Here is a 25758-nt window from a genome sequence, read left to right on the forward strand (position 1 = left end):
AATATGGTTGGACTGTGAAGCTCAGTACAATTTATGAGAATATAGGAGACTGAGTAATCCAGAACATTACAATATTTATTATGCCTTGAAGTTCAGCCTTGGCCTATCTCAAAGAGAAACCTTGGCCTTTAGCTCCAAGGTTGGGGGGAGTTCATTTTTCACACCCCCTCCAATAGCCCTTCTTTTTTTTTTTTTTTTTTTTTTTAAATTCGAATCTACATAATTTTATTGATGAATTTCAGGAGCAGCCATTTATTTTCACAAACAAAAGGCATGAATGTTCAACAGGGAAGGCCGTCTAGAAATAGAAATAAGTATGAGACGTATCACTTATCTATAGATGAATAATGCATAGTCATTGGCTGATTAATATAACGGACTGGCTTATGGGTAAAATGCACAACTTTCTTAACACTTAAATGATATTTTGTCATCCATCAAGATGAAGGTAAATGTCCTTCAAAATTCCAGGGCTCTTTGCTGTAATTTATCTCTTGTTGTTCAAATTTATAATCAAGCAACACCACAGAGTAACAACATTAATTCAGGGCTAACTTTTCAGGTATTATCTCCTGTAATGCTCAGGTATTAATATGTAAATGTATTTCTCACCTTTTTACGGATGAGAAAATTAAGTCAGAATAAAAGAGGTCCAAGAGAATCAGTATAGTGTCGAGATTAACAGCACTGGAATTTAATTTCCTCATCTGTAGGATGAAGATAATAATAATTCTGACCTCACAGAGTTATAGTGAGAGTTACATGTAAACCATCCAGTAAATTAATGCACTATTGTTAACAAATGGTCCCCACGTGGGGAAGTGATGGAGTTAGAAGGTGAACCCAACCTGACCCAACTACTGTCACAACTATTACTGAATCGGATCACCCTAAATCCTCTCATATTATTTCTCTTTTTTAAAGACTCTTGAATTTCTCCCTATTGCATTCAAAATTCTTTGCTGTACCCTATGACTAGCCTGATCAAATTTTCTGGTTTGCCTGGATGGTCCCAGTTTAAGTCTGTTGTACTGGCATCCAGTTCGGTTTAGCATTTGTCCAAAATTTCTAAAATTTTAGTTTAAAAAATAGTATCGTGTGGAGATTAACAGGTAAACACACTGTTATATAGATCTAGTGACTAATTCATTTTTTTTTTTCAGTAAATACATACATTAAAATTCATATAATTTCAATTACTTTTGGGTCAAAAACAAATCTCTGTTTGGAAGGTAAGTTGTGCTGTCCCCTCACCTAAGCCAGGCTCTGGGGGACTCTGCAGTCCATCCCTCTCTGCTCACTCCCTTGTACTCACTAATTCATCCTCAGTCCCCACTCAAACCTGGCCTCTGTGGGCGTTGTCTCTTCCAGCAGGGCTGCCGTCCTTTCTATCCTGTGCCTGGGTCCCCCCAAGGCTGTCTTCAGGATGTGGCATCGATGCAACCTCTTTGGGAAGCTGCTTCTGATTCCCTCGGGCTGGCTTGGGGCTCTGCCACCGCTCCTATTGAGCGAGGCACCCCAGGTATTCCTGGTCACTACACTTCGCGTTGTGCATTATAATTACAGTTCTCAGGCTGTGCCGCCGTGCTCGTTTAGAGTCTTGCTGTCTTAATTTATTCATTGAAGGGCTAGAAGAAGAGGAATTTTTCCTTATCATTTCCCCTCTAAATATTGAGACTGATTAAGATAAATTCCATTCTTCAGTTTGGGAAGCATCTTGCCGAGCTGTGCAAATGCCCCCTCTAGCTTCCTCTTCTATGGCACACAAAACGAGGAACTGGGAGGAGAATCACCGCTGTGTAGGTCATAGCTTCCGCCATCTTTATTTCCAACGTCAAGGTTCTTAGGTCTCGGGTTGCACTGCTTATACCCCTGACAACTTCTGAGCTCCATCAGCTGGATGTGCAGCTGATTCAGAATGCCCCGCTCCACCGTGTGCACTGTGTTTGTGAGCTGATAAGGATCTGTATTCATATCAAAATACTCCAAAAAGCCAGTAGCGAACTCACAGAAAAGAAAATTATGCGTCTCATTAACTGTACGCAAACACCAGTAGGTGTTATTGTTAGAACTCGTGCAAGCACAGAAAGATCCCAGGTTCCAGAAGGGGGCGGTCTGCCAGTGGTTGTTGTCGTGGGTGAAGCAGGTGAGGCCGGGCAGGCTGCACTCCTCCCCCTTCCGCTGCCGCTTCCTCTCCTTCCGCTCCTTCCTCCGCCTGCGGTTCTCCTTGAAAAGCTGCAGCTTGCCGTCCACTTCCTGGGCTGCCTCCTTGAATGGGTGAAGATGGCTCTTTAATTTCTCTTGCTTTTTTACACCTTTCTCTTTATTGTAATAGCTCTGTTTGCCACAGCCACACTCCTCAGGCTTCCTTCTCTTCAGGTGCCCTCCCAATAGCCCTTCTGACTGGGAGATTGCCAGTCAACCTGGGCACTGAGAATGGGTATTTAGGAGGGGCTCGGAGGTCACATGGCACAAATGCACATGATACGGGCTCAGTGGTCTATAGGGAATGTGCAGGCAGCTTTCCATGGGATGCCCTCAGCAAGGGGGGAATTAAAAAATGGTAAAACAGTTCTGGGTGCTGGGGAAGGATCCTTCTCACTTATTCAGAGGCTGATCATGACCTTAATGCTTCCCATCTTTTCCACATCATGAAGATTCCACTGGCTTCCCATGCCCTGCTATTTCTGCAACCCATCCTAGCGACCACGGCAGGCCTCGTCTCCCTTTCCAAGTAATAGGGGCCTGGTCTTCACACTCTCTGCAGTTTAGAGGTGGGCGTTATTGTCTCTGCTGCTTTGTTTTGCTGCTTCAAGACTTTGCTTTTCGATTTTCATAAACTTGCTGTTTTATCTGAAAATAAAATGTTGGCTTTCATAGCGGTTGCCTCAGAAATGTCTCTAAGCACCTCTTTTGGAAATCAAAGCTCAATGATTATTTTTCCTTTTAATGTAAATTCCTGCTTAAATAAACTACACCCTCTCCAAGGCAATGGATGCCCTTGAATAAATAAGAAACAGGTCTTCTGTGTGAAAACAGAAGGTGAAATGCACGTGGATTAACGTTTTAATTATCTTGCTATATTAATGCATAATATGTATGTGGCATGAGGGTGAAGGAGAAGAGAGAGAGAGAGAAGCCAGCCCCCAAAAAAGGGAATGGAGAGATGTATCTATCAGTAACACTCTTTAGCCCCAGGACTTCTTCCCTCAGCTCACTCTGCCACCAAGACTGGCTCTTATCTATGTCAGTGTGCGGAAGGATAGCTAAAAGTTCTTCTATGTGGGTGTCCTGTTAAATAGGTTTTTTTGAATCTTTTTTCCTTACTTTTCTCATTCGCTTCATTTTTCAAATGCACTGTAAGAGGGGGCACATGTAGGAAAGGGCTTCTTTTTGATGTTGCTGGGCAAACACTCAAATCAAGAGAAATGAAGCATAGTATGTGTTGCTTAGGCCCTAGGGCCTGCCTTTAATTTGAGAAAGGAGCCAACACACAGCCCAGCCCAGTTTGACAAGAAGCCTCATTGGTGTTTGGAGCCAATACCATATAGAGTGGTATCCATTTTCTAGGGACTATGGCAAAAAATGTTGTCCAAAGAGGGACATGAGACCAATCAGATGATCATTACTGGGAAATAAAGTCTGAAACAGAGCTAGCAAAGCAGGCGTTGTGAGTTAGAGCTGAGGCTTACAAGATAAATAAAGGGAGAAGCAATGAGCTAGAGCAGGGATGAGTAAGCACCAGGTGTGCTCTTCAGGGAGCAGGAAGCAGAATCTGGGAGGAAGTGAAGATTTGAGGGAGAAGAATGGTGCAGACCAGCAAACCGGTGGTCATGGCAGGAGAGTAGAAGCAGGAGCTAAACTAACCTTCCACTGAAGGCTGAGAGCTGAGCTGAAGTCCTGAGGAACCCACGTCCCCCACCCAGATTCTGGTGGGCAGGGCTGGGCCTCTGATCCTGGCTTTTTGCTTTTACAATACCCGGCTCTCCGATTTCACCTCCCACTCTTGGCTTTCATCTCACCCTGCTCCAGAAAGTCAGTGATCCTCTCTGTTAGTTTGCTAGGGCGGCTGGGTGGCTTACCACAGCAGAATTTTGTTTCATAGTTCTGGAGGCTGGGAGTCCAAACTCAAGGTGTCAGTAAGGCTACACTCTCTCTACATGTATCAATTCTCCTTAGGAGAAAATGTTTCCCTGTCTTTTCTAGCTTCTGGTATTTTCTGGCAATTTCTGGCATTTCTTGGCTTGTAGCTGCATGACTCCAGTCACATGGCCATCTCCTCTGAGTATATCACCACATTGTGTGTCCTTTTAGAAGGACACCAGTCCTATTGAGTTAGTGCCCATCTTGATGGCTTCATTTTAACTTGCTTTCCTCTGAAAGACTCTATCTTCAAATGAAGTCACATTACAAGGCACTGGGGCTTTATATTTCAGCATACTTTGCGGGGGATGAGGGCAAAATGCAACCTTAATTCCCTCTAATAAATAATTGAATTAACCTATGTATCCTTACAATAATTCTTTTATTACTCTGACCCCATATAAATTTTAAGGAAGTCTCTCTCCTATGAATATAAAATAACACAAATTTTTTTAAATGTGGTTTTATTAAATAATTTTATAGTAGGATCTGATTACATCCAGCATACCTATGTATACAAGATTGAAAATTTAAGTTTGTGAACTCATCCTAGAAAAATTGCTACTCACTCATTGATGAATATCACTACCATTGCCTTCAAAGTGCTCCCCGTGGCCATCTGGTGACCCCAGTGATATTCCGCAAAGAGGTATATAGCATTTTTTTGAGGATGAATCCACGAACTTATCCTAGTTTCATAGTATCCTTTGCTATGAATAAAAAAATTCTCAGTTTGTTTACTGAATGGAAAAGTAATAGCTCTTATTATTTGTGGCTCTAAGTATGTTATCCCATGTGTCAGGCAGGACGTCACACAGGAGTTACGCTATTACACTAAAAGGTCCTTCATGGCTGAGGACACTAGAAGGCCAGCTATTTACAACAAAGGTAAAGATAGTGCCCTTAAAAAAATGTAAATATATGTCAGGCAGGGATGTCAGACAATACATGGCACACTTAAATTGGGATAATTTTATGCCTTACGTATGGTGATTTCTGCCAAGAACAGGGCAACTCTTCCAAAACAATTTCTCTGTGAGTTTCAAATTGTGAGAGCAATAAAGCAAGAAAAGAAGAGGACAGGTGAGATTCAGAAAAGGTAGCTGCAAGACAACTGCACTTTTCTCAATTTCATCTCTTAGACTGTCACTAATAATTCACCTCTCATCGTGTCTTCCAGGAATGTGTCTAACAATATCATCCCCTCACCCCAATGCTGACTTTACATTTCTAACTACCTCAGGGACATTCTCAAACATTTTAAAATACTTCAAACTCTACATTCTCCCACCCCACCTCAGTATGCATTCATTGCCCACTTCTTGATGTTAACGTTTTTTCTACCATCCCTTTTAAAAATATTGATATTATATTTGAATCATTTTCTTTCTACATACTCCATATTGATGCACTCAAATTGGCAGATTTTCTTGTGTTCTCCCTCTCTACTATTTTCTGATAAATATCTATCATTTATGGTGTTCTTAGAAAACAGCCACTATGATGTCATATCAAGTGTCACTATTTTGAGGATTAAAACTATCCTTTAAAGTATATACGATCATTCTTTTAATTCCTCTGAGTTTTGAAAGAAGGGATGGGAAATAAAGCCAAGGAAATGTCCTTGAGAATGGTTCATTCAAAAGGAGAAAATTTGAAAATGTGATAAAAAGAAATAAGACTAAGAATATCAATTCTGAAAGTCCAGCATCCACTTCTGAATGGAGAGAATGGGAAAAATACCAGAGGGTGAGTTATTTTTAAAAAACATAATAGAAGAGAAATTTCTAAAGCTAATAAAAGAGATGAAAGATTTTTGATTGCTTGGGTTACCTCAAGGTCCAAGAAAATAAATAGAAATTTCCCCCAACAGAAATATATTTTAAAATGTCAGAAAATCAAGTGTACACAGAGATTCCTCGAAGTTCCCAGAAGGAAACCAAAAAAGTCATCTTCAAAGCAGTGTACATCAGATTGGTACTCAGCTTCCCTTCAGTAACACCACGTCTTTGAAGGTAGTAAATTTCTTTGAAGGTAGTAATTCAGTGCCTTTGAAGATGCTTAGGAGAAAAAAATTTATTTTTCATCTAGAATTTCTTTCCCAGTCTAAATTTTACTCATTCATTATTGTGTGAACAAGATTAGACATATTTTCCTGTATGCAAAGTCTCAGAAATTTTATTGCCTATATACCGACTTTGAGGTGTGCTCCTGTCAACCCAATGACCCGTGGGCTGCATGAAAATTATGTGAGGACTTTTTTGCTTATCTGTGGTGGCAGGTATCATGAAAATTATGCACAGATCTTTTTCTTTTTCTTTCTTTTTTATTTTTTGGATTATCAGTTTTTTATAGTGTTTGTGTATTTAATGTGTGGCTCAAGACACAACTTCTTCTAATGTGGCCCAGAGAAACTAAGAGATTAGACACCACTGAGAGTAATCAAAAAAGGCCAGTATCAAAAAAAATTTTTTTAAAGATTAGATGAGACATTTTCTTGAGATGTCAAAATATACTTAAGACTATGAAAAGAAAACAATATTTATATGGATACATATATGTACACTACATACACAAATAAAAAGAAAGGCAATTACAAACTACAGGAAAAATAAAAGTTATACAAGAAAAATACACTTCTTAGATATGTAGTGAACAATATTTATATCAGTATCATAATGCAAATAATATTTACATATTTGGTGCCCATACACCTTTTATGGGAAACCTACAGGTAAAGAAAAAATAACGAATTGTCTTAGTCCACTTTGTGTTGCTATAACAGAATACTTGGGACTGGATAATTCATAATGAACAAGAATTTATGGTACTTGATTCCAGAGACTTGTCAGTCCAGATCTAGGTGCTGGCATTGGGTAAGGGCTTCTCACTATGTCATCACATAGGGTAAGGCGAAAGGAAAAGAGCCCTTGATAGGCAATCCACCCTTGGAAGCCCTTCTTACTCTGGTATTGATCCATCTATGGGAAAGAGCCTCTGTGACCTAAACACCTTCCATCAGGCCCCACCTCTCATCACATTAGGGATTAAGTTTCCAACACAGAAATTCTGTGGAAACACATTCAAACTATCGCATTAGTGATAGTATTTTTAAAGTATGTAAATGTATTTTAGAAAGTAGAAGAGAGGGGAAAAAAAAACATGATGGTGGACAGGACGGACTTGTAGCCCACCTTTCCCAAGTCATCAGATGAGAGGAAGGGGGGTCTGGACTTTTCCCCATGTGGATTATTGGTGTGGACAGACAGCTAGAGACGTGCAATGAATTGGTGGATTGCTATATATGAGGTGTAATTTAAAACCACGGACTCTGTTGTAGAGACTTTCCCTGTTTGGCCGTGCTGGCCAGCAGGCCCCTCCCTCACGGAGGACAGCAGCTTGCAATTCCTGGCAAAACCCAATTGACGAAAATTTATTCCTGAGCTGAGTTTGGCGACCAGAAAGGGGTGCCACTCAGAGCCACAAGGGGCTAAGCAACCTGATGGAAAATTGAAGGGAAGGGATCCCACCCAGGAAACAGACATTTTGAATTGTCCGAAATGGCGGACACCTTCCCCCAGAACAACAGGAGTGATTAAATAGACCGGACCATTCCTGGCAGGGAATATTGGTGTGGGCTGGCAGTTCACACTGTGCAGTGAACTGGCGGGTGGCTGAACTCAAAAGTCCAGATTCAAAATTGAGACTCTGAGCCACAAAAACTGAGGAAAAGGTCTCTGTGCGCTGCAGCCGTGGGAGCCAGCGGCAGCTAGAGCTGGCAGCAGCCAGCAACCTCCCTCACAGCTGATTGCAGTTGCCAGTTTGCAGGAGAACGTGAGTGCAGAGTCGAGAGATTTGTGAAGTGTGGACTCCTGCACTGAGTTGGGAGGTCGGATAGGAGTGCTGTCTGGAATAGAGCAGCTGAGGTTGCATAACAATAAGGTAATAAACTTTTACAGAAACTCCAAAATGGCGATTGGCCAGGTAGGGGGGTTACATGGTAACACTGTAAACTGTGAATCAGGTATAAGCCTGGGAAACACTCACAGCGCCACATAGTCTCCAGAAAGTACATTGCATTATAAATATATTCCTACGAAAGTTGATCCCTATGTCATACATATAGATGTATATTTCTACATATGTACAAGAATAATATTTTTGTGGTTGGTGCCTTTTTTTCTCTTTGTTTTTCCTCATCATCTTCTTGGAGGAGCTATTGTTAATTTTTTTATTTTTATTTTTTCTATTTTAATTTTTTCTTTCATGTTTTTTAACTTTTTCATGAACACCACTTTTTTTTCCCTTCTCTCTTCCTCTTCTTCCCTTCTTACGGTTTCTGAGAGTGCTTACATCAGATTTTTAGAGGTTTTTTGTTTGTTTCTTTATTGTTTGTTTGGTTTTTACCTTTTTTTCAATTATTTTACGATTATCATTATTTTCATTGTAGTTGTTTCTTTGTTGTTGTTGTCTGTATGTCTATGTTCAGGCTGTGCAGTGAACTGGTGGGTGGCTGGACTCAAAAGTTTCAGATTGTTTGTGCATCTGTGGACTTGTGTGTCCAATAGCCTTTTTATCTGTTTATTGGCTCATTTGTTCTCAATGAGTTTGGTATTTTGCTAAATCCTTGGGTTGACTATTTTCCCTACTCCAATTTTCACATTCAACAAGAACAAGGGGGAACAGGGATGATGGCTGATTGGAGCCAGCTCTCAATAGAAGCTCCAGTCCAGAGGGAGAGATAATGACCAGAAAGAATCCACCAAAGCTACAAGAGGGAATTTGAGCTGAGAGATGAGATAGATAACTGCTTGTCCCTGCTAAGGCAAGCTTCGACTTCAAAGAAACTATTTTCAGAGGCGGAGACAAGATGGCTGACTGAAGCCAACTTTCCACAGAGGCTCCCATCCAGAAGGAGAGTTAAAGGACAGCACGTAACCTGGTGGATTAGAGCTGCACCAAGAAAGAAGGTTGAAGAACGCACATCAACCCCACTAAGGCAAGCTGCAAACTCAAGGATACAAACAAAACGTACAAAATCCATCACCAAGCAGACGGGAGTCCCCTCCCCCATGAGAATGGCTTGGAGTGCCCCACAAACAAACAAGCAGAGTTCAAAGGGCCTCCAACTACACTCCATGAGAGAGATCCTCTAAAAACTGGACCTACCTCCTCTACCAGGGTAACACAGCATTCTCCTGTCAGGCAGAAAACTGTATAAAATTGTATATATTCTCTACCTACAATTCTGAGCTCCCAGCACTCCCCTCCACTAGCACTCTGAGGTCTGGAGGCCTGTCCCCCAGGAGTCCAGATTCTTGGGTGATTTCTTGAGGGGTATGGACAGGGTCTGGACTGCAGCTGGTCAGTACTGATTTTGCAGCATGGGAGTGATGAGAGGAAGGTCGGCTGAAAGGGAATCACATCAGAGCGGCAGTGCCCAGAGGTGCAGAGCAGCAGTTATTTTTGTCAACAATAGGGCTCACCCCCGGATATTCTGAAGCCACACCCCCTGTCTCCCTGGGCAACCAGAGAAGGCCAGGCATATTCTCAGGTGGCAACCACCGTGGAACAGATCTGGGACTGAAACACAGGCCCCATGAGTAAAGGGTATGCCTGAAGCGGTACCGGCCTGGGTGGAATGCGGGGACAAGAAAATGCACGCACAGAGCTGGGAAATTAAGAGGGTGGGGAAGACCCAGAGGAACGCTTTACTGAGTCTAAGATGCACCCGGCCCTCAGGAGATAGACAAAGGAAGGCAGGAGGCTAGAACTGACACCTAACAGTGCTGTGAATACAAACCTGCAAGAGCAAACACTGGGCCCGAGGTGCAAGTTCTGGGAACTTGAAACAGCTTCTCTTCTGTAGGGGAATTTAGCAGGCACAGAAACAAATTCCCGCAAAATTGTTCTGTTCTGTCAGAAACATCAATCAGGGGCAGGACTGGAACTGAGTGAACACCCCTCAGCCTCCATGAAGCGCCCGAGGTTGTCAGTCCTCACCTCCCCATGGTGGATACAGGCAGAGTGCAATGGCCTGGCTGAGAAGATATAGATTTCCCTGTGATTCAGGCAGCAGCAAACCCCTGGAGTTATCTGTTCACTAGAGGCAACTGGGTCACAGCCCTGCAGGGCTATGAGGGACTGGGTGTGAGAGAAGTGTAAGGTAGGGAAGGAGGCATCAACCTTCCCAGACTATTTTCTGGGTGTGTCCTCCTGACTTCACGGAGCACTGGAGCAAGTCATATCTGAGTTGTCACCAGACCCCTGTGATCCAGTTGCCAGAGACCTTTTAAACTCTCCCACCTGAACAGGTGTTGATTGAGACAATTGATTTGGACCTATTGAACTGAGCCAATCACCCAAGGACTATTCAAGTGGTGCCCTGGGTGTGTGGTTGTAGGAAGGATTGATTTTCCTTTTCCAATAGTTACCTGTGGGGGGCGGGGTGACTTAACTGCTGGTATTTCTCCACAGCTGAGACTTCAATCCAGAGTAACTATTTCACTAGGGTCAGACAGAGACCAGCTGAAAACAAGACAGAACCACTTAGACCCACCACACCAAACAGGTCTCCAGTTTCTCAGGCGGTAGCACTGTACAGGTCCTCGAAAAAGCTCCAGAGGAAAATTCAAACGGTGTAAAATGATCATGGGCAGAATCAGTGGAAAAACTCTGGTAACATGAATAACCAGAATACATCAACCCCTCTAAGGAAAGATGTAACTGAAGATCCCATTCATAAACAGCTGGCCGAGATGTCAGAAATCGAATTCAGAATTTGGATCGCAAACAAGATTAATAGAATGGAGGAAAATTTGGAATTAGAAATTCGAGGAGCAATTCAAAAGTCACAATTAGAAATTCGAGGAGAAATTCAAAAGTAATCTCAAGAATTTACTGAATTTAAAGACAAAATCACCAAAGTTTTTGATGCATGGAAGCAAGAATTTGCAGCCCTCAAAGATCTGAAAAATACAGTAGAATCCCTCAATAAAAGAGTGGAGTAAGCAGAAGAAAGGATTTCTGACATTGAAGACAAAGCCTTTGAATGCTCCCAAACTTTCAAAGAGGAAGAGAAATGGAGAGCAAAAAGGAATCATTCTCTCAGAGAGCTCTGGAATAATTCAAAGAAGGCTAATACCTGCCTCATTGGAATCCCTGAAAGTGATGAAGTGGCCTCACAAGGAACAGAGGCCCTTCTCCATGAAATTATTAAAGAGAATTTTCCAGACATGCCAAGAGACTCTGAAATTCAGATAGCAGACAGTTTCAGAACCCCAGCATGACTCAATCTGAATAAGACATCTCCCAGGCATATCATAATTAACTTCACTAAAGTTAATATGAAGGAGAAAATTCTGAAAGCAGCCAGATGTAACAAATCCATTGTCTACAAAGGAAAGAATATTAGAACGACTCCAGATCTCTCTGCTGAAACTTTTCAAGCCAGAAAAGGGTGGTGATTAACTTTTAATCTCCTAAAGCAAAATGACTTTCAACCCCGGATCCTGTATCCAGCTAAACTGGGTTTCATTTAAGATGAAGAAATTAAATACTTTAATGACATTCATATGTTGAAGAAATTTGCCATAATCAAACCAGTTCTTCAGGATATTCTCAGACCTATCCTCCATAATGACCCAATCGTCTGCCACAAAAGTAAAGTCACTCAGAAACTTTTGATCAAACTCCAACTTCAGCAGTGGCAAAAGAATTAAAAATGTCCATTGGACTTTGGAAAAACTCGATACCCAAAATTTTACCAGACTTATCAATATTCTCCATTAATGTGAACAGCTTAAACTTCCTCTAAAGAGGCATAGGGTAGCTGACTGGATACAAAAACTCAGACCAGATATGTGCTGCATACAAGAGTCACATCTTACCTTAAAAGATAAATACAGACTCAAGGTGAAAGAATGGTCGTCCATGTTTCCGACAAATGGTAATCAGAAAAAAGCAGGTGTTGCAATTCTATTTGCAGACACAATAGGCTTTAAACCAACAAAAGCAAGGAAGGTTAAGAATGGTTACTTCATATTTGTTAAGGGCAATATAAAACATGATAAGATTTCAATTATTAATATTTATGCACCCAACCAGAATGCGCCTCAATTTATAAGAGAAACTCTAACAGACATGAGCAATTTGATGTCCTCCAGCTCCATAATAGTCGGAGATTTCAACACTCCTTTGGTAGCGTTGAATAGATCCTCCAATAAGAAGCTGAGCAAAGAAATTTTAGATTTAAACCTAACCATCCAACATTTGGATTTAGTAGACATCTACAGAATATTTCATCCCAACAAAACTGAATACACATACTTCTCAGCAGCCCACGGAACATACTCCAAAATCAATCACATCTTAGGTTACAAGTCTAACCTCAGTAAATTTAAAGGAAGAGAAATTATTCCTTGCATCTTCTCGGACCACCATGGAGTAAAAGTTGAACTCCGTAACAACAGGAATCTGTATACTCATACAAAAACATGGAAGTTAAATAACCTTATGTTGAATGATAGCTGGGTCAGAGATGAGATTAAGAAGGAAATTGCCAAATTTTTGGAACAAAACGACAATGAAGACACGAATTATCAGAACCTCTGGGATACCGCAAAGATGGTCCGAACAGGGACATTTATAGCACTGCAAGCCTTCCTCAAGAGAACAGAAAGAGAGGAAGTTAACAACTTAATGGGACATCTCAAGCAATTGGAAAAGGAAGAACATTCCAACCCCAAACCCAGTAGAAGAAAAGAAATAACCAAAATTAGAGCAGAATTAAATGAAATTGACAACAAAAGAATTATACAACAGATCAATAAATCAAAAAGTTGGGTTTTTTGAAAATGTCAATAAACTAAATAAACCTTTGTCTAACCTAACCAGGAAAAAAAGAGTAAAATCTCTAACTTCATCAATCAGAAACAACAAAGACGAAATAACAACAGACTCCTCAGAAATTCAAAAAATCCTTAAAGAATATTACAAGAAACTTTATTCTCAGAAATATGAAAATCTGAATGAAATTGACTAATACTTGGAAGCACGTCACCTTCCAAACTTAGCCAGAATTAAGTGGAAATGTTGAACAGGCCAATATCAAGTTCTGAAATAGCATCAACCATACAAAATCTCCCTAAAAAGAATAGCCCGGGACCAGATAGATTCACTCAGAATTCTACCAAACCTTTAAAGAGGAATTAGTACCTGTATTACTCAACCTGTTCCAAAATGTAGAAAAAGAAGGAAGACTACTCAACACGTTCTATGAAGCAAACATCACCCTGATCCCCAAACCAGGAAAAGACCCAACAAGAAAAGAAAATTATAGACCAGTATCACTAATGAATATAGATGCAAAAATATTCAACAAGATCCTAACAAGCAGAATCCAGCAACAGGTCAAACAAATTATACATCATGACCAAGTTAGTTTTATCCCAGCATCTCAAGGCTGGTTCAATATCCATAAATCTATAAGTATAATTCAGCACATAAACAAATTAAAAAACGAAGACCATACGATTCTCTCAATTGATGCAGAAAAAGCTTTTGATAATATCCAGCTTTCCTTCATGATCAGAACACTTAAGAAAATGGTATAGAAGGGACATTTCTTAAACTGATAGAGGCCATATACAGGCAAACCCACAGCCAATATCATATTGAATGGAGTTAAATTGAAATCATTTCCACTCAGATCAGGAACCATTGTCCTGCCCATTGTCTCCACTGCTCTTTAACATTGTAATAGACGTTTTAGCCATTGCAATTAGGAAAGAAAAGGTAATCAAGGGTATCCATATAGGGTCAGAAGAGATCAAACTTTTGGTCTTGCAGATGATTTGATTGTATATCTGGAAAACACCCGGTATTCTACCACAAAACTCTTAGAAGTGATCAAGGAATACAGCAGCATCTCAGGTTACAAAATCAACATTCATAAATGGGTAGTCTTTATGTATACCAACAATAGTCAAGCTGAAAAAACAGTTAAGGACTCTATTCCGTTCACAGTAGTGCCAAAGAAGATGAAATATTTGGGAGTTTATCTAACAAAGGACGTAAAAGATCTCTATAAAAAGAACTATGAAACTCTAAGAAAAGAAATAGCTGAAAATGTTAACAAATGAAAAAACATACCATGCTTATGGCTGGGAAGAATTAACATTGTTAAAATGTCTATACTACCCAAAGCAATATACAATTTTAATGCAATCCCTATTAAAGCTCCACTGTCATACTTTAAAGATCTTGAAAAAACAATACTTCGTTTTATATGGAATCAGAAAAAACCTCGAATAGCCAAAAAATAAAAACAAAGCAGGAGGAATCACGCTACCAGACCTCAGACTATACTATAAATCGATATTGATCAAAACAGCATGGTACTGGCACAAAAACAGAGAGGTAGATGTATGGAACAGAATAGAGAACCAAGAGATTAACTCAGCGACTTACTGTTATTTGATTTTTGACAAGCCAATTAAAAACATTCAGTGGGGAAAAGATTCCCTATTTAACAAATGGTGCTGGGTGAACTGGCTGGCGACCTGTAGAAGACTGAAACTGGACCCACACCTTTCACCATTAACTAAGATAGACTCTCACTGGATTAAAGATTTAAACTTAAGACATGAAACTATAAAAATACTAGAAGAGAGTGCAGGGAAAACCCTTGACGAAATCGGTCTGGGTGAGTATTTTATGAGGAGGACCCCCCAGGCAATTGATGCAGCTTCAAAAATACACTACTGGGACCTGATCAAACTAAAAAGCTTCTGCACAGCCAAGAACACAGTTAGTAAAGCAAGCAGACAGCCCTCAGAATGGGAGAAAATATTTGTAGGTTATGTCTCCAACAAAGGTTTAATAACCAGAATCCACAGAGAACTCAAACGTATAAGCAAGAAAAGAACAAGTGATCCCTTTGCAGGCTGGACAAGGAACTTGAACAGAAACTTCTCTGAAGAAGACAGGTGCACGGCCTACAGACATACAAAAAAATGCTCATCTTTAATCTTCAGAGAAATGCAAATCAAAACTACTTAGATATCATCTAACTCTAGTAAGATTAGCCCATATCACAAAATCCCAAGACCAAAGATGTTGGCATGGATGTGGAGAAAAGGGAACACTTCTACACTGCTGGCGGGAATGTAAATTAATACATTCCTTTTGGAAAGAGATATGGAGAACATTTAGAGATCTAAAAATAGATCTGCCATTCAATCCTATAATTCCTCTACTAGGTATATACCCAGAAGACCAAAAATCACATTATAACAAAGATATTTGTACCAGAATGTTTATTGCAGCCCAGTTCATAATTGCTAAGTCATGGAAAAAGTCCCAGTGCCCATCGATCCATGAATGGATTTATATATTGTGGTATATGTACACCGTGGAATATTATGCAGCCTTAAAGAAAGATCAAGACTTTACCTCTTTCATGTTTATATGGATGGAGCTGGCACATATTCTTCTTAGTAAAGTATCTCAAGAATGGAAGAAAAAGTATCTAATGTACTCAGCCATACTATGAAACTAATTTATGGCTTTCATATGAAAGCTATAAACAAGTTATAACCTAAGAATATGGGGAAGGGGGAGAGTGGGAGGGGTGAGAGCGAGGGGAGGGAGAGGGAGGATGGGCAGAGGGAGAGTGATTGGTGGGATTACACCTGCAGTGCATCTTACAAGGGTACATGTGAAAGTTAGTAAATGTAGAATATAAATGTCTTAACACAATAACTAAGAAAATGCCAGGAAGGCTGTGTTAACCAATGTGATGAAAATGTGTCAAATGGTTTATAAAACCAGTGTATGGTGCCCCATGATTGCATTAATGTACACAGCTATGATTTAATAATAATTAAAAAAAAAGAAAGTAGGAGAGAGAAGATGTGGAAGGAAAAAATTATATACTAAAATTTTCACTTAAAAAACAGAGGAATTACAATACATGGCCTATAATTGATGAAATAAGAAATAAAGACATCGGTATATTAAAGGTAACTTTGCAGAATAAAAGTAACTAACAGAAAGACTCAAAATGTGAAGTAATAGTTGAAGGAGGAGAGATGGTACACAAAAGGTGAATCTTTATTTCAATTATAAATCAATATCATCTAAGATTTGTAAATCAGGAAATAATGTTATAAAGGTAAACTATTCCATAAATGTAGAGATGACCAATAAAAAGGAAAGTCAGAAAAAAAACCTTAAAAGTACAAGTGGATTCATCTCATGGTTACTAAATGTAGCAAAGTGCCTTAGAAGCACTTCTGTGTGATTTTAAAAGCCATTCATATGTTGTATTCATTCATTCAACAAATATTTGCTGAGTATCTACCATGAGCAAATATTTGCTAGTATCAGGGACTGAGCAATGAAGAAAACAAACGAAAGACTCTTCCCTCATGAAGCTTACATTCTAAGAGAATAACTTAGATCAACATTCATAATATATTAAAATTTTTACCTAATTGTCTTTTAATGGGGAGACAGGTATGAATGATCAGAATTCAGAGTTCAATGAACGTGGACAGAATCTTGATCCTATCCTTTATTAGCTACACAAGATACTTAAGTTGTTCAAACTTTGTTGTTTGTTTTGGAATCTCATTGTCTATAAAAGATGGAGATGTGTTGAAGGGCTACTGTGAATATTAATGCTAATGAAGCTTCTGGCAAGTTGGGGGACCCTTTGTGGTATCTATTGTTACATACATAAGATCCACCTGTTTCATCTGTTCTGCTCTATTACTAGTCAAACATTATTTCTATGTCCCATTTTCTCTGGTCTTTATTCTAATTTTTTTAAGGTGGCATCTGACAAGCAGAGAAGCAAAACCAACCAATGAGTTGGCTAAGAAAAAGAAATGCATGTTATCTGAAAGTATCGTGAAGCACGAGTCACAGAAGTTCTTGGTTCTTGTCCTGGCTCACCCCCTACATGTCATGGACAAATCACTTCCATTTCTGAGCCTCACAAAAAATACACGAATATTTTGTAAACTATGGAAATAACATTTTAAGCACAAACATTTGTGAAGGATTTGTTAATTATAAAGGGCTATGTAAATATTAACTGCTTTATTATTCTTTCCTAATATTCACTTTTCCAGCAGGAATATGGCTTTTCTAGGTGATATGTCTCTTTACCAAAAAAAAAAAAAAAGAAAGAAAGAAAGAAAAAAAGCACTTATGCAGGTGAAATTTCAGCCACAGGAGTGGGTCAGCAGAAAGGGTGTTTGGGGAGAAAGGTCATCATTTTAGTGAACTTAACCTCACTTTGATACCAACTCACCTTTGACTGAGGTTCCACTGGACGCATTCAAAGAGGAGTTTAGAATTAAGCTGTGGTAAAAGGCCACTGAGGGTCACTAACTACTTTTCAAATGTTTTGGGTTCAATAAAATCACACACATAGTTGGCCCTGAAAAATTTCATTTTGTTTTTAAACCCATGTATGTTTTAAAGAAAACTTTAACCATATGTTTTTGATTCATTTACATTTCAATCATTAAAAATTGGTTTATTCCATACTACTAGTGGTAACTTATTCATAGCTAAAGTCCAATAAGCTTTCTTGTGTGTGTGTGTTTAAAATTACTTTCCTTAAAAAAATCTACTCTAAAGAAAAGGCCAAATAACAGGAAGCTGTGGTTCACCAAGAGTAAATAAATTTTGCACACCCCAAATTTCCATTTTGAGTCCAAACTCCAGACCTGTCATCTCTGGATTGTGTCTAAAGAAACCTTAATAAAACAAGTTCTACTTTCCAAAATTAGCAGTGAAGTATCAGGTGAAAACAGACTTAAAATAGTTAACAAAACACAGCACCCACATCTGCAATTGTAAACTTGTATCAGCTAGTTTGTAAACTGATATTGGATATGTCACATGGAATCAGGCAGAGTATGTAGCTCTTCTATATGAATCTCTGGCCTTTTCTGCCAAAGGAAATGAACATATATACTGTTCTAAGTTCTGCTGCCTGGGAGGATTTTCTGCCACCATCTTTTAAGTAGAACATAGCCATCGACATTTTCCCAGTGCTGGCACCTTTTGGGGAGACAATTCTGTGTGGGTCATTGCATTGTTAGATGTCTTGTAACAATGGTCACCAATGGCCTTTGTTCTACACTATCTTTTCAAGAATGTTTGCATATGAATATCACGGAAAATAAAGATAGTGTCCTTATCTAGAGCAGAGGGTGTGTTTGTTCACTGTCAAGAACTGTAAAAGGTCTGAGATTTTATTCTACTTTACAAGTTCACCTGGCCACAATTTTATGTAAAGTCAGGCCAACTGTATTCTTGAATGCTCCACTTCCATTTGACCAGATGAGGTTTTGTGGATCCTTCCCATCTTGTTAGTCATGAAGTCCAAGTTAACCACCCCCAGATGGAAGAATCGAGCTGAAGGGTCACAGGTTTGCATGGGTCAGGAGTTTGGTTTTAACTAGAGGCCAATAGTGAGCTAATAACCTACTTGTCAGAGGGGTGTATAGTAGTCATGTCAGGGAGGCAGTGAGTCTAAAATTGCAAGAGGAGCCTACGGGAGGCTTCCACCCTTTGTCAGATGATAAAAATCATCAGTCATAGAAGCTTACAGTTCAAAGAGGTCATCAGGGTTATAGGGGTCCCAAAGGGTGAAAAGAGCATGCCACGGCTTTCTGGATAACTTCCTCTGAAATCTGTTGGCTTGGCTGCCACTCAAAGCATGCTTATTTTTGTCTGTTATGAGTGAGAAACAGAATGCCCAAATGCTCCAATATCTAAAGAATCCAATAAAGAGCTGGGTCTCCTTTTTGGTGCTGGGGAGATTAAAGACACAGCAGTTTTTCCTGACTCCCGGAGGGACAAAGCATTGGCAACTCATCCACATAGTTCTAAGAAACAACATGGTGAGCAGGACTCAGAATTTTTCCAGGGTTCTTTAACTACCCCAACTGGGAGAGGTGTGATAACATCATAGCCAGGGTAATGTAGGCTGAGGCTTCTGACTTGCCAATCAACAAGGCATTATCTACATAGTAAAATATTTGGACAGCAGAAGAAAGAGGCACTTATTCTAATCCTGCCCTTTGCCCCCACGGATGGCCAGTGGCAGGGGTTTTTGTCCCATTAGCATTTCTCTTCTTGATTGGGAGAATCCCTTATGGCAATTATGGGACACATCAACATAGCAACTGCTGTCAGACATTGAAATAGAGAAATAACAGCATTAGATGGTACAGTGAGTTAGCCCAAGAGGTCCCAGGCATAGCACCTCATCCCTCCCCAGAGTATACAGAGTAGGCTCAGATGGTTGCATCTGGCCTTTAGTGCCCTTCGGAAACAAAGAATCCTGAACCACACCCTTCTCATCTTTTCCTTAAAGCATTTGGAATTGGATAGAGGGAGAGGGAGGGAGCAGCTTCATGCCACTGTGGAAGCACATCAATTTTTCTATCCTACGTAACCAGGAGGCTGCTTTACCCTCATTCTGCCGATCCACTGAAAGCTCTTTACCCTCATTGCTGACACTGTTTATTTCTGCTTTGGAAACTCCTGGAGTCAACAGCTACCGTCACATTGCCTTTTATCTGGAGTCTCAGTTCTTGCTGCCCTTTTGTCATAATAAATATCCCCTCCCTAGCAAAACCCAAAACACCATTCAAGAGACTTGTTTTCATTCTACCTCTTGAGCTCAGCCTCTAGGTAAGATAAATGGGGAAGCATTACTTCACACTTCTCCTTCCACTTGGGTGAGGGCATTTTCTACCGAATCACAGAAGCTATTCTCAGTCTCCCTAACCAGGTCTACAAATCCCTCATCCTTTCTTTTCAAGAAAGACATGTTTCTGTCAACATTCCATCCCATTACCCTGAACTTTCAGCAACTGTAAAATCTGAGATTTTTTATCATCCTTGCAAGATAGGAGATTAGCCTGCTATTGTCCTCCCTGCTGGCAGAGGACATGAATCTTGGACCAAAAATAAAATGTTTACTCTTCACAGCATAGCAAAGAGAGTGAAGTACCCCTTGTGTCAGTACCCCTTGGCCAGAGGTCCTACTGGGCCATCGTGAAGATGGATGCTGCACATGCAGTGAGTTTGCATCACAATTGAGGAACTCAAGCCTAGGGAACCCAAGCGTTTCTTAATGGGCTGCAGAAAGAGTCTGCCTGACTTTTGCCCTGGAGTGAGATGTTGCTTTCATTTTACTGGACAGTGTTGGAGTAATTCTCTCCCATTTCTGTATACCTTGCGATTAGAGACACTGACAGAGTCTTTCTCTGGACCAGCAGTTCTCAACCTGTGGGTCGCAACCCCTTTGTAACAATGAAAATACATCATGGCGTTAGGAAGGTTGAGAACCACTGCTCTGGACTATCTTTTCACAGATGCTTTATATGACATCATTAAGTGCCACAGACATAGTGACAGAAAAATTTGAGAGCAACCTGGACTTATTACAAGGCATTCTTTTAGCCTTTGTCTCACTCAGTTGTGAAGCTTTTTGGATTCCTTATTAAATGGGTCTGATCACACACCCAACGGAGGTGTGTTGCCCTTAAAATCAAAAAGGCCCAGTAGGCCCTAGGCTTCTTTCTCAGTATAAAAAGGGCCAGATGCAATGACCTCTCACTCACCTCAGAAGATTCATCTTGACATTGGACAGACTGTTGGATCCCTAGAAATCTTGCTGAAGTAGCAGGCCCTTGAATTTTCATGGAGCTATTTTTCCCACCCTCTGGCAATCATGCCTTACAAAGAGTCATTTACTAAGGATGGTTTTTGTCTTCTAATGCATTTTCTACCTTGTGAGGATAGCTTTGTAAAGTGGCTTATATGCTTTAGAAAAAAGAGAAGCCATTCAGTGATTCAGACATTGTAAAAGAATGCATTGTCCAAGTTGTAGATGCACGTACGTAGATACCAATAACATTTCAAAGTACAAACAACTGCCTCTTTCAAGGAGAACCATAACTGATCAACAGTATGGATTAGCCTTCAACTTAACAACTTCGTGCAGTACTTGAAAAGGAAAATACATATTATTCAGTCATTTTGGACGAATCAACTGATACTGCTGACTTGGCACACATTTTATTCTTCGTTTGGGTCATAACAGAAGGTTTTCTTTGCTGTGAAGAATTACTCTCTTTGGGCCACTCTTGGGAAGAGAACATGGGGAATAGATGCCTTCAACAACTTTCAAGATAAATGTGAGAGTTGGGATGAATTTGGTAAATTTAGTGAGTGTGTGTACAGATGAAGCACTTTCCTTGACAGAAAAAATATGAAAGGTTTGTTGCACAGATTAAAATAAGTATTAACAAATCCAGATGCTCTCATTTCTTTTCACTGCATCTTGTATCAGAAAAATGTCTGTGCTAAAGCTATGATTGTAAGCGACACTTTGCAACAAGTTATAAGTATTGTTAGCTATATTTATGCAAATGCAACCTGGCATTGTCAGTTTCATAACATGCTAAAGTTGAATGATGAGGTATTAAGTGTGGGTTTGCCATATCATTCTAAAATGTGCTGGATATTTCTGGAACAGGTGTTAGCCAAAATTTTATCTCTGCCAGAACAGATAGTTAAATTTTATGAAGAACAGAATCAGTAATGTGAATTATTGGAAGAAGTTTTCTATAGAAATGCAGCATTTCTGTTTGAAATGTCAAATCGAAACAACTTGAATATTTCTTTGTAAGGTAAAACTAAGTCTATATGATATGTGGCAAAAAACTCAAGTGTTTTGAAGAAAGCTATCTTTTTTCAAAATACTTCTTCAAAAGGAAACGTCGGATGAACATTTTCTCTAGTTAGTAAAGGTCATTGATCAGCAGAATGATGTATGCAAATCATTTGAAGGATACACACCTGTTATAGACCTATTAATTGGAGAACACATTGAAAGGTTCACTGACTTTGAGAATCATGATATCACACTCAAATTAGCATTTCAGCCTCACCTAGTAGATATTACCAAAGTACTTAAAAATCTATATATGGTATTAATTGAGTTCTCGGTAGATGGCGTTTTAATGTCACTGTTTAGTGCTAAGAAAGACCCAGCTAAAATATGGAAAACGTCAGTGAAACACCCACACTTTCAGCAACATGCACAAAAAATGATTTCTTGTTTTTCAATCACTTATTGCTGAAAATCTGCATTCTCCTACCTAACCTAAATCAAGACTCCCTTACAGTCACAATTGACTGATACCTGTCTAGACAATCAACTGAAACTTCGGACCTCCATGCTGTAACCAAATATTCAAATGCTTTCCAACAAAAACCAGACACAACAAAATGATTAAAAGGTTAGTTAACTTTAAAGTTAATAGTGTTCATTTTTTACATTAAGTACATAGAAGTTATACTTTTTACAAAATAATGTACATTTTTAAGTATATCTGATTGAAGTTCGTTGAATGTGTCTTTATTTGATTATAGCTGAATTTATGCACCTTCCAACACGACAATATTCCCCACTCCCATCTAACCACTAACCATTTGAGTTCCTGTTCTCTCGGGAACACTCCCACAATACTAGAGACACTCTCAAAATAGTGGGAAATATGTTTTAAAAACAACTCATTTGGGCCCTTGTTGCTGACTCTGAACTTCTCCCTTATTTGTGTGAAATTTATGACTACTTGCTTATTTTCTCCTAACATATGGGCTAAATTACATCTTCCCTTAAATATATAATTTAAATCACCTTTCCTGCCCAGCAGCTTGTCAGGATTCAGCCACCTGTAGGGGCCTAAAGAGATCACATGGTGAATATGCAGAGCTCTACGCCAGTCCCAACTTCTGCTCTTGAATCTGAGGCTGGGTAATTTCACAAGTCAACATTTCAACAAACATTTATTGACTATTTCAAAGGTAATACATGAGTAACTCTAGGGAATACAAAGAGGAATTTTTACCTACATCCTCCAGAGACTCACCATCTAATAAATACATATGTTGTCTTATTCTGTTTATGTTGCTGTGAAGGCATACCTGAGGCTGGGCAATTTATGAAGAAAAGAGCTTTATTTGGCTCATGGTTCTGCAGGCTGTACAAGAAGCCTGGTGCTGGCATTTGCATCTGCTGAGGGTCTCAGGCTGCTTCTACTCATGGTGGAAGGTGAAGGGGAGATAGCGTGCACAGAGATCACACCGCAAGAAAGAAAGGAGGAGAGAGAGGGTGGTGGTACCAGCTCTCACAGGAACTAATGAATTAGAACTTACTCGCCCTGTAAGCACAGTCCTGAGTCATTCATGAGAGATCCATCCCCACAGCCCAAACACCTCCTATCACGACCCATCTCCAACATTGAGGGAATAAATGTCCAAACCATAGCATCTGTGTTTGATACAAGCCATGAGAGAAGCACAATTTAAGGGGTGGAATTTGGATAAGGCCCTAAAAGACCCATGGCATATCAAATGTGATAATGGGACCAGAAAAGTTGCAGAGGTTTTAAGGGAATGAAAGAACTACCAATATCCTTGAAGTGAAGGTTTCTATTTGTGTTCATGGGGGTACAAGGGTGCAAAAGTAGTTAGGAAACAAGTCACAGAGTACCTTAAACTTAAGCCTTTACGTTGCGGCCCCGATTACGATTGCAACTGTAGATTATACAAGTTGTGTGCAGGAATGTGACACCACTAGACCTGGGGCTCATGTGGCAGGACAAGGTAACTCCAGGAGACAAGAATGCTACAAACTGATGTTGAGAAGATCCCCTGTGTTTGTCTTCAGCACAAGACCAAAACACTCTTAACCTTTTCTTTTGGCAAAAGTTTCCCTTTAGGAAACAATACTTCTTCCAGCTAAAGTATTTTAATTGTTTTTGATACTATTCTGGATCTAGGGGTGAGGATATGGCTTGTGTGACTCCCGTCAAAACAGTGTGTTCCCCTAACCAAAATGATTGGTTCTGTAATGGGCATGTTGAGGTTCTTAAAAGAGAAAGAGGTCATTCTTCTTACTGGAATTGTACTTGGAGGCTAGAATTGACTGGCACACAAAATGTGCTCGGTGAATGTATTTTCAAGGCATCCGTTTGCCTCTCAGAAAAGGAAGCTGGAAAATGGGGTTAACACTGGGATGGGGCAAAAGGAACTGGGACCTGAGGCACTGTGTGAGCCCTGAATCACACCTTGCTTTAGGTGCTCTCTAAGGCTTTTGTCAGTGGGACACTCATTGATAAAATAAGAAACCATAAAACCTCGAGAAACAAGTCTCTAGTTCTGGGATCTAGCTTCAAGGACAAATGTACTTGTACCAGTCAGCTGTTGCCACAATAATGCTGCAGAAAAAATGTCCCAAAACTCAATGGCTTAAAATAATAATCATTTATTCTTACTTGCCTATCAATATGAGTTGCTTGGAGTGCAGTTGAAATATATGAAGATCATTTGTGAATCTTTGCTTTAATCTATGCTCTTGTTCCTGATTCCTTGCTGTAGGTTTGAGTCAAGTCTGCTCCACATTTGTTTATACCACGGTCTATAATCAGGTGGTAGCTACACAGAGGACATTCTCATGGTGATGACACAAATGTAAGAGGACAAGCATATGATTGTAGCCAAAGCCTCTGCTGCTGCCACAACTGCTAACTTTCTTTTGGGCAAAAGCAAGACACATGGCTGAGTGCAAAGTGACAGTTTAGAGAAAATCATTCCATCTGTATGTGCTCAAATCAAAACACACACGACCAAGCCCAGCATTCATGGAGGAGGTAAATATACTCTACATAAGAACTTAAGAGTGATAGTAAACATTTTGAACAAATTCCCACACTCTGTTCTCACTAAGGAGACAGAGGTTCATCAAGGACTAGAAAATAGCTTAGCGAATGGATAAAAGGTCCTTCCAAAGGCAAAGGTCCTTCTATAGTCCATATAGAGTACTACTGCCTCAGTCTTAATCATAAGGTAATAGTTCACTAATGGGCATATTAAAGTAGAAGTAACAGTGGGACATAAAACCATAGTAGAAGGTTGGAAATATTGAGCTATAATTTTCTAGGAGAAAAATTGTACATTGTGGAAAGAGACCCAGGACCAAATCTTGCAGAGACACCACATTTGAGCATGGGTAGAGAAGCCAGTCAAAAAGACATAGAAGCAGTGATTACAGGGACAAGAAGTCCAAGGGAAGCCACCATGGGAAGAAAAAAGTAACTTTGAGATATTTGAAGCAGTTGTTAAGGGTTAAAGTGTTAAAGATTTTGAAAAGCTCAAAACGAATAAGAACTTAGAAAATGACATCCTTAGTATATGAAAGTGGGCTATTGATATGCTTTCAGAGAATAACTATATAGCATATTGGGGTCAGAAACCAAATTATAAAGCACAAGACAGAAAATTAGAGACCAGAGAGTTAACAGTCACAAGTAATATTTTAGAGCATATTCTTCTAGACATTTTTTTCTCATCTTTTTTTAAAAAAGACTCTGTATGTTATTCTTAAAATTTTATTATAATGTGCTTAGGTCATTAATATTCTTTGCAAATATTGTTTCAAGTATGGTATCTCTTTATATATATGTCATGAAATTAAGCATTTCTTTATGGTAGGTCATTAAAATTCTCCCCTGT

At 39.6% G+C, this 25758-nt stretch overlaps 1 protein-coding gene across 1 annotated transcript; it reads right to left on the minus strand.

Moving 5' to 3' along the window:
• Positions 1–1755: 1755 nt before the first annotated feature.
• Positions 1756–20879, minus strand: LOC128591487 (extracellular sulfatase Sulf-1-like). The gene is made up of 2 exons (XM_053598961.1): positions 20799–20879; positions 1756–2403 (listed from the first exon to the last, which is right to left on the minus strand). The coding sequence occupies exons 1-2, from the start codon at positions 20877–20879 to the stop codon at positions 1756–1758; spliced, it is 729 nt and encodes a 242-aa protein (XP_053454936.1).
• Positions 20880–25758: the final 4879 nt, after the last annotated feature.

This window comes from Nycticebus coucang, chromosome 1, assembly GCF_027406575.1.
Source record: "Nycticebus coucang isolate mNycCou1 chromosome 1, mNycCou1.pri, whole genome shotgun sequence".
NCBI lineage: Eukaryota > Metazoa > Chordata > Mammalia > Primates > Lorisidae > Nycticebus > Nycticebus coucang.

Bases quoted from the DNA above. Each gene is read 5' to 3' on its own strand.
- LOC128591487 (XM_053598961.1), bottom strand. From the start codon at position 20,879: ATGAAAATTCAAGGGCCTGCTACTTCAGCAAGATTTCTAGGGATCCAA. The intron at 2,404-20,798 runs GTGAGTGAGAGG...GCAATCTCCCAG, and splicing joins GTCAAGATGAATCTTCTGAG to TCAGAAGGGCTATTGGGAGG.